This window comes from Nestor notabilis, unplaced genomic scaffold (assembly GCF_000696875.1).
Source record: "Nestor notabilis isolate BGI_N333 unplaced genomic scaffold, ASM69687v1 scaffold3806, whole genome shotgun sequence".
Taxonomy (NCBI): domain Eukaryota; kingdom Metazoa; phylum Chordata; class Aves; order Psittaciformes; family Psittacidae; genus Nestor; species Nestor notabilis.
In genome coordinates, this window is record NW_009933137.1 from 51,049 (window position 1) to 61,060 (window position 10,012).

The 10,012-nt window shown below is 43.8% G+C and overlaps 1 protein-coding gene across 1 annotated transcript; it reads right to left on the reverse strand.

Annotated features, from left to right (window-relative positions):
• Positions 1-102: 102 nt before the first annotated feature.
• Positions 103-9,937, reverse strand: PKD2L2 (polycystic kidney disease 2-like 2; the record flags this gene model as incomplete). Its single annotated transcript, XM_010016709.1, has 11 exons — positions 103-220; positions 1,685-1,764; positions 2,589-2,690; positions 3,147-3,267; positions 4,399-4,580; positions 5,601-5,771; positions 6,296-6,524; positions 7,019-7,240; positions 7,994-8,247; positions 9,476-9,600; positions 9,836-9,937. Coding segments are annotated over 11 exons (1,706 nt in total), but the record flags the coding sequence as incomplete, so codon positions are not given.
• Between the last annotated feature and the right edge of the window lie 75 nt (positions 9,938-10,012).

Below are 10,012 nucleotides of genomic sequence, written 5' to 3' on the forward strand. Positions count from 1 at the left end.
TTAGCCAGAAATAGAAAAAAATAAAGGGGATGTGGGGCCTTTGGATTTATTTAAACCAGGATGAGTTGGGGCCATCTCTGTCACCAGCTGAGCTCAAGTGTTTTAACGTGTCGGCCTGCCTGCAGCATTCTTCTGGTGTTGCATGTTTCTTATAATTCTCCTGAGTCTTGCATTGGTGTTATTGAGTTCCTTGCCCAATTCAGCTGTATAACTCAAGAGCCTAGAACACACAAATACAGCCACATATCCTTGAGATGGTGCTGCTCTTAAACGTGCAGTTGCAGCCTTCCTCTTTGCTCGCTTGAGCCAACTGCCAAGGATCTAAGTCCTGAAATGCCACTTCACAAGCACAAGGTCCTACGGTCTCTGTCCCCCTCCCTGGGCAGCCACAAGGAGATGTTCTGGAAGAGTGTTCTTGTCCCACCTTGTTCTTCACTAGTGTCCTTACAAGCTACTCTACTAAATCCTTTTGTTTCCTTCTTCCCTCCCTGAGGGCAGCTGTTATCAGCCAGCATAAAAAGACTTAAAATAGCTTAAAAAGCACTGACTTTGTGTTGGTCTTCTGTCTCTCAGGTTGTCCCCCGGTGAGGGTTTCAGCTAGGGCTGCAGCTGCTGGGGGATGGCAATGAAAGTGCAAGAAGAGATCACACATACTTACTGCTGAAAATCCGCAGCGGTGACATAGCCCTGAGCTGGGCCCGAGGCCATGTTCTGAGCAGACAGGTACATCACCTGATGTTTTTCTTTCTTTGCCAGTAGCTCTGATATCTTTGCAGAGCTCTGTTCAACACAAGAAGGATTAAAACGAAATAGTGATCATAGGCAAAGCCAGCATGGTTCACCTGTAACACAGTCCCTTGTGGAAGGAAAAGAACTATGCAGCTTTGTTCTCTGTCTGAAAGTAGGTTTTCCTTCTGGCCCTTCCAAAAAGACAGGCTATAGGAATACACCTTTCTTTCTGGAGTGGAGAGAGAGGGCAAGTGTTGTGTGCAGTAGTGTTTACAGCGAGCCAAGGGGTTTTCCCCTCTCTTGCTGTACAAGTGACTGCTTAAAAAATGTTTTAGAAGTACTTGCACAGGCTTACCCCAGATAGGGAACTACCAAAGACTGTTGGAAACCCTTTTGTAAAGCAAAAGGAAGCTACAGTGACCTTTCTTCTTACTGTAGATGCAGCCTATGACCCAACCAGTTGATGTGAAACTTGTTTGTTTTCCGTACATCTGTTTCTGTTTAACATTTGGGCTAACACCCAGCTCACAACTTTATACCATTGCTAAGCCACACTGATCCCACCCTACGGCCAGCTCTGCAGTTGCAGTGTATGACCTTGCCTGAACAGGCTCCCATTTGAAGTGTTGCACATAATTAGGGATTTTTCTTTATTTATAGGTCTAGCTTTTACCATTCCTATGTTGTTGAAAATACCATCCTGTGGACAAATAGCTTTTGTAAGTAACAGCGGGGACAACTGTGACTCCTTTTGTATTATTTGACTTCTGAACCATAATGAGTTTCTAAGAAGACAGGAAAGAATAAAACCTACCTTTTTTTTCTTAGGAACATGCTTCTTTCTAGTGGCTGGTGATTTCTTGCTTGTCATTCACACAAATGAGAAGAGACAGAAGTGCTGTGAGAACAGGGCTGTGCTCAGTGCAGGGGGTAAGAGCCCATGCTGAGGTCCTACCTTTTCAACTTCTCGGCTGCTGGTTGTGTGTCTTCCTCAGGTTTCTTCAGCTTGAGCTTCATAAGGACATTATCACAACTCTGAACGTTGACGGGGAGAGTGAGGCATGTTAAATGGCTTGTGTTTAACCAGAGGCATTTTGCACAAGGACTTGTATGCCAGGAGCAAACCCTCAGCACACTGCCTTGGCAGTTAAACAGAAATCCCACCAGTTTATCACTTTCTTTGTTCCCTTAGCTCAGCTCAGAGAACTTACCCTGCTATAGCTCAAACTGGTCATGAAAGCTCTGAAGGTAATAGCCAACCAAACCCAGTAAGAGCTTCTGTTTTCAGGCATATTCAATTTAATCTTACTGTAGTCCTGGTAAGTAGGAGAATGAGCTTGGGTGGGAGAATTTGAACTGGGCTGTTGATGTTGTTGGGCTGAGGTCCTGATTTCAAGTTGCACTGAAAAGATTTGTTCCCATTTTGTACTTATTTCTGGCACACAAAAATGGTCTGAACTTTGTGGAGTTTTAAAGGTACATATTTCTACTTGTCTTGTCTTCCCATGCACAGAAGAGCCTTAGTTTCTCCATTTGGAAAAGCAATAGTAAGCTCTGAAGAACGTGATGGGACACATCACAAACCTGACTGGTCTTAAACATTGCTTTTAACAGGGTGAAGTAAAGGTAGGCTCCTTGCACCCTAACTCATACACTGCTCTTACCATTAGGAGCTGCTGGGGGTTTGATAGAAGGATGTCTCTGCATCTGTCAAATGTTTACTTAAAGTGAAAAATCAATATTTGAGTGTTCTTACATGGTTATGGCCCAGCTGTTTCAGGCTCTTTGCTAGTGATGTAGCTTAGAATTCCTCCTTCTGTCTGGAATTGAATGAGGTAGTTACACAACTGTTTACTTACGTGTCTAAAGAGGTCTCTGATCGGGAGTTTGCGACTGGGCATCACTTCATAGTCCGCTTTGACTTCCGAATAGGTGTCATTTATAATGGCCAAAAACATGTTCTGCACAGGAAGACTGCAGTTAGACATTTGTTTCTGGAAACTGCATTTGTATTATGCTGGGGCTGTTGTTTGGGGCTGCTCCATGCTAGGGCATGTAACTGATGAACTTGAAGAGCTTTTCCGGGTGCAGACGCACCCAGTGCAGATACATTATCTGGTAACATTAGGGTCTTATGAACATTTTGGGATACAAATTGTTTATTTCTCATCATACAACGTGCTCGTTTTGTGGTGCAAAACCCCCTTTTTTGTGGCTGTTTGGAGAGCTGGGAAATGTCAAGACCTGCTGTCTCTGCCCAGGTGTACTGAGGGGCAGCCAGGACGAGCCTGGTGTCATCTTGGGGTGAAAAACACTATCTCACAGTAGATACTACACTACTAACTACACGATACTAACTACACGATAGTTCTCTACTGCTTATGCAAAAGAATAAGCATTTTTAAGCTAATACTTACCAGCAGTACGAAGAACACAAAGAATACGAATGTGATGAAGTAAATGGGTCCAAGGATTCTGTTTGCTGCTTCTGTGTTTTCAAAATCAAAATCTCCCAGCACAATACGAAACTGTGTGAAGCTGGGAGTAAAAAGTACCAGAGTGAGGGTGAAGTATCGTAAGCATTACAAGCAAACAAACAAGCCCAAAACAATAGATACAACTGAGACTGATTAACCATTACCTTGGTCACTGAAATCAAAAGGTGAGCCAGAATAATACAGCAGTGATAAAGTGGGCATTTAGCATGTATTTGGGAATTTGAAAGTACAAAGGAATTTGTCCTTGTGTGAGAGAATTCCTTCATTTTGGATAAATCACGTGGCTTCTCTTAATTATTTCCCTTCTGTTCTAGCTTCATGATCTGTTATCTTCTCTTAGCACAGAAGGCATCGGTATAGGTCCCTATGTCCCCTATAGGGGATTTTATTCCTAGTGAAGACAAATACTTATTTCTCTGTGTTGCAGCATCTTAGAACCATCAGACACCCAGATGGATATAAAATGAGCTAATTTTCTGGTTTAGGAGTGCCTTAATTTTACATGAAAAGCTGCTTTCAAACAACCTGCTACACAAAAGATCTCTGAATTGTAAGAAACGTAGCCATGGGCTAAAACACAAGGCTTGCAGAGAGTGACAGGTTAGGGACCCTGCAAGGTGTGGGGACCATCAAAGCCTGCTCCATCTGGTACTTGGAATTGATCTGATGATGTTGCTACAGCAAGTAGCTGGAAAAAATATGGGGAAGAAGGGAGCAGAGCCAGCAGATGGGATTTGGGGGCTCTTAGTTATGCAGCTGGATGTTTTCTTACAGAGCAGTAATTCCTGCTTGCAGATATACTCAGCCTGTGCTCTGAGCATGTCTACTTGGTGGTTTTATGCCCTTCTGAAAGGGGTGAAAGAGGCAGCCTGCTGCCAGGCCTGCCCCATCGCCCAGGGGCTGGTTACATGTGGCAAAGCTGAGAGCTGTGGGACTAATGGCTCCATTGGGTTCCCTACTCCTGAGCTTCTCTTTCTGGGATTCCCCTGACCTGTTTAATGCACATGTGGCCTCTTCTGAACACAGAAGGTTTTGGGAACCAAAAAGGGTTTTACTCTATGATATAAGCTGAAGTGCTGGAGATCTGTACTCTTCAGTTCTGCTTAGCAGAAACAGGTTTGCACCTGCACCAACTGGGGGGTTTGTATCCAGAAGTTAACAAAGTACATACATGCACTTCTGGAAAGTGGAAAACTCCTCAACTTGTGACCCAAAGACCAGATAGCCAAACTGGGCATAGGCAAAGAAGACGATGAAGAACATGATGGCAAATCCAATGATGTCTTTGGCACAGCGAGATAAAGTGGAGGACAACTGCTCCATTGTTTTGTTAAATCTTACATATTTAAGCACCTGCAAGAGAACAGAACATATTGTTATTGGGGGATCAAAATGTGTTGTAATTTCTTAACAGGATTTCTGGAATGTTATCTGTGATCATCATTACGGGTTAAGTCATACCTGGGAATGGGATGTATCCAGAAACACACTAAGATTGGGTGTGTTTCTGGAGAAGATGACTATTCTGCAGGGCAAATATATGTTTCTACTAAAACTAATTGCATATAGACAGGTCTTTGCTGGGTACTGGTGTATGTGTGATCAGCTCTAGCAGATATGGACCCCAGGTCAAGGAGGCCACAAGCCATTGCACCCTCCTGTGTCTGCAGAGTTGGTAAACAGCTCTCTTGTACTTTGGGTCCGAAACAAGGCCTGAACAAGCCTTGTTCAATGACAGTCATGAATGATAAATGCAATTGTGCTACCAAATGAACAGTCTGAAGGGAGGGTGATGCACAGGGAACGTGGGGCTGGGGTACAGAAGGGATGTAGTGAGGAAGATGATTATGCACGGAACTGGTTAGGAACAAAAGTAGCTCCTAACCTTGGAGCAGTTTGCTTCTCTGGCCAGAGATCAGCGAATCTATTTGCAAGTAAGAATGAAATTAAAGGTGTCCTGGCACAAAGCCTCTTCTGAATCAAGTTCAGACACATTTTGCCTTCCTTTTGGCTACAAAAGCTATGAATAGCTTCACCTATTACAACCACGCCATCTGTATAGGTCAGGCTGTGACCTGGATCATATTGGGTCTAGGAAAATAGTGAGTTTGAGGAGGCTGTTTGGCCATGGTCATTTCCCAGCTGCTCCAATGGAGACAGCTGCCCATGTGCAAAATTCCTTTTTAGATGGGCTTGGAATCTGTGTGACCATGTTTATGAGAAGGAGGTAATTTTAAACTCTTCTGGAATCTCATAAACAAAATTCTCCTTTCAGCCCCACCTTTGCAATTCACCCATGGAAAGGTAGAAGCCAACACTTGTGCTTAGAAATGCTGATTCTCAAGTACAAAAAAAGGGTATAAGAATCAATACCTTTATCCAAGCAAACAAAATGTTGACAGCAATCATATTGTTGTAAAGGACTTGCCAGAATGTAAGGAAATAGAAGTCGGGATATACACTGGCATCAGACAGCAGCTCTTCCATTAACAGGGACACTTCTACAGTGCTGTAGATATTGAAGGTGATGGCAAGGATGGATACCTGAAGGAAAGCAGAAGCCAGTGAAACTCAAGCCCAGTTATCTGCCTTCTCCTTCAGACTGTCATTTCGCACAGGAAAGGCTGTTTGATTTCAACAGGCCCTTGGGTAGATTTGGAGAACCTGAGCTTTTTTGGTCGTAATCCGTATATACGAGACTTTGTTGGCCAAGCCATTTGTAATGGTACTGTGATAATTCTGTGCTTGTGGTATTTAACATGCTGCACACATTCTAATTTACTGTGTTAGCTCTGTTACATGCTATGCTCCCCTGCTCTGCGAAGATTAAAGCTAAACCAAACAAGGTGGATAACAAGTATAAAAGACGTGGAGCCGCAGCAAGCTGCCAGCAAAGCTAGAAGAGTTCAATGTGCCGAACCATAGTGGGCCATGTGGCCTCTTCACTGCAGAACGGTGGGTGACTGACTCAAACCCCACACAGATTTGGGCTGCTCAGCTTGTTGGCTGCCTATCCAGTGCAAGCCTACGCTGGCAAGCGCAGAGGTGAAAGTCAAGGGGTAGCTCACCATCAGCAGCATCAAATCCAGCCAAGTCCAACCACTTTTGAAATATTCCCTTTTCAGTTGCACTATTTTTATAGCTTCCTGGATTATGAACGTAATGATAAAGAGGCAAAAGATGATTTCACAAGAAGCCAGGAAGTAATCATATCGTGTGATATATCTGAGGAGCTTCACAGAGTAGATATGCATAGAGGGGAAAGCACCGCCCGTGGCAGGGAACTCTACCACCAACCTGAAAGAAATTGGGGACTGGTGTTAGTTACTATCCCTTTAAATCATCTCAGCCCTTCATTTTCTAATACTAATTATTACTACATTCATAATACCTTGCTGGAACTCCTACCTCTGTAAGGTCTTGTAAGGAACTGTGTCTCAGCAGAGCAAATGTTCACTGTATCCTGAGTCTTTTCCGTCCCCTACCTGACAACAGGACTAATAATCCAGTCTCTGACCTTGCAAAAGGCTATGAAATTCCTTCCAGCTGACAGCAACAACCAGCTGTACAGACCAGATATTCTCTACTACAAAAAACATGGGAAGGAAGGATCTGGGTCAGCTCCCTGCACTAAGTGAACTTCTGCATTCTTAATGGATTACTGTCTTGCCAGCTACTACCTGAGAGACGTGGCTGCATATGCCTGAGGTGACCAGCCTTCCTGTGGGTCCTTATGGAAGCACCATGCCTCAGTAAATTGGATTTCACATGTAATAAAGGTAAGAACTCACTTGACTATACAGAAGAGGTTTAGGTTAGCGTTGTATGTTGAGAAGTCAATAAATACAACTCTGGTTCCTCTAGTGAGCCAGTTGTTCTGCTTGAGAGATGCCAACTTCTCCATGCTCTCCTGCTTTGATTTAGGTAAGGTGAACAAATATCCTCCACTGCTGTACAAGCCCATAGTTCCCAAGTACCACGGGGATAACGAAGTGGCTGGGGTGTATTTCCATCTGTCAGAAATGGGAAAACAAAGCACTCAGCTTATGGAACCTGGACTGAAGTAAGCTTTACCTTTTGTTTTATACAATCCTTGTTAGTTCTTGTGTTCTTCTGCATCCATGACTGACCATTTAAGCCAGACCTTTAAATAACACTTTTCTTTACATAAAGAGTATGGCCTTAAGATACTCATGTCTTATTTAGCTGCTCGGTACATTAACAAAACAGCAATTGGTTATGAATCTGGATTTCACCCAATGTGGACCAGACAGTTTATTACCTTAAAACCTTTGTAGGCAAATGGAGTATCTCTGGTTTCCATAATTCATTGTTCCTGTGGCATGTTCACAGGTTCTTTCATTGTGCTAAATTCATGCTAAATGAAGTGTGTGAAGAAGGCCTTTTGGCTCTTGTTTCCAGAGCATTTTAGCATGATTCCAATTTATAAACATGGGATTTAAATTCAAGCCTTGTATAATTGAGCATTTCTCCAGAGATGATAGTGGAGACAGGCCCACTAACATGTGCTTCTGCTGACCCAGGCTTGCTGTTTCCAGTTTTTCCTGCCTCTCTGCTATAGATTTCCCATGCCAAATTCCCATCCATAATGTTGGCACAAAAGCAAATCCGTGGTTTATCACAATGTAAACAAGAGATAAAACTCAGCTAATTGCATGCACGGTTGTGACTAAGTGAACAATAGCTGGATTAAGGCTTTGGTTAGGTTTCCACAAGCATTTCTGTGCTGGAGTAGGATGACTTACTCGGATTCGTTCCTTAGAGCATCGTTAGACCTGTCTTCAGCTTGGTAACGGTACTCACTGTAACAGTCATCTAAAAAGCTATGGAAATACGGGTAGATGGAGCACGTGTTGTTGCGCACTTTCACCTGTCGAACCTGGGCTACTCCTAGCAGTAAATTCTCATAGTAAATATGGCTGTAGTTCTGCAAGGTTAACGTCCTGTTGTTGTACCATGTGTCCCAGTAGAGTCCATCCAACAGCGGTCCCTCTACAAACTGCACGTACAAGTGAGGTTAAAGTTTCAGAAGAAGATTTAAACACCACTGTTGCCCCTCTCTTTAGCATACAAATCTCTACAGGGTTCCCAGGTTGCTTATAGACACAGAGTCTAAGCTAGAATACAAACAGCTCCCACCAATGTACTGTCTTATACATATGGTATATTTACATCTTTTTGCTATCAATCAATTTGTTCCCTATGCAATTCTATCAATCAGAGATGTGTAATGGGATTATTCAGGGTAAGACTATAACATCTCTTTAGAATTCTCCTCAATTCTAAACAAATATGTTTAAACACAAACACTGTATGTTGTTCTAACAACATCTATTGGTTATCTTAATCTCTGACTGTCTGGTGTGGGATATGTTTCCGACTAGGGTTTTAGTCATCTGGATCTAAACAAAGTGTTTATTTTTGAAGGTAGGGAAAAAACAATCCCTCTTTTTCTGGGTGGTTCTTAGATGTAGATACATAGCATCAAATTTGGGGGGAGCATTATTCCGAGTGCACAACAACATGCCCCCATGGTTTGGGACCATCTGAGCATGCATTACAACCATTCCTAGTATATCAGCCTACACACTGCAATAGCAAGGGCTCGTTATTTGATGGACTGGCAATGGCAGACAGCATGATAAGGGAGAGTCCAAATCTTCCCGATGAATTGTTATAGTCAGGCATTCCACTTTTAAGGAAGAGCAGGATGAGAAACTGCCTCCTGCTGTGAGCTGGGCAATGCTGGTAATTTGGGAGGTCCTCTACCTAGTAGTGATAATTGCAACTGTCACTGAAATACAAGGTCATGTAACAGCAAACCAGGTGAACCAAGATAGTCTGTTTTCCAGTGGAAATCGTAAGTCTTGGATTGGTTTTGACACCTGAAAGTCGAAAGAGCTGTACACCCAAAATCTTCCTGGCTTTGTTGAAGCTCTTTTTAAGCTTCCTTGAGAATATGATGCAGCAATTAACTGGCCTGTTGTTTTCCTCGACTGATTATTCAGAAGTATCAGTATTTGTCTGTACCCAGAATTTCTCCAAATGCATTTTAATAAGTTGTTGCCTTTCTTCAGCTGAAAGCACAACCTCTAGCTGATGGTTTCTAGGAGAACCGTAGAATGGCTAGGGTTGGAAAGGACCTGAAGATCATCTAGTTCCATCAGACTGTATTGCTCCGAATTAACACTAGGAGGTTCTTTGCTTGTTTGTAAGGAAAGCCTTACCTTCCAGAAGTCAGCTTTGCTCCGAATGCTCCCAAAACCATCCTCGTCCCCAGCGGGCTCCAGGAAGAGGTGGGACATGACTGTGTTCAGGTGGTACATGTCTATGCTCACCATGCCAAACGCCACTGGAAAGAAGGGGCAAAGAGAGGATGCTCACAGGCTAAAATCAGAGCATGACAACAGCTTCTAACCTTGTTTTGCCTGTCCCTAGGACATCCTGCTAGAGGAAGGCAGTCGGAGCCATCTCGCTTGAAGTGATGCTTTGGGGCTGGATGACGGGAGGAGAAAGGGGTTAGGGGAAGCGGTGGAGCTCACATGTTGGATGCTTGGCAGCAGGGCTCCAGCCGTTTGATGACTTACATATACAGAGGTCTATCAGGAAGATGACATAGATGACCAGCTCCCGCAGCATGTCCTTCAGCTCCTGTTCGCTGGTGCTGGGCTCCCGGCGCTTCGGGGCACCTGCTCGGGGAAAGGGCGGCGGGGGCAGAGCCCGGTCAGTACCCGGAGCCCTCGGGCCCCGGCTTGGGCCGCACC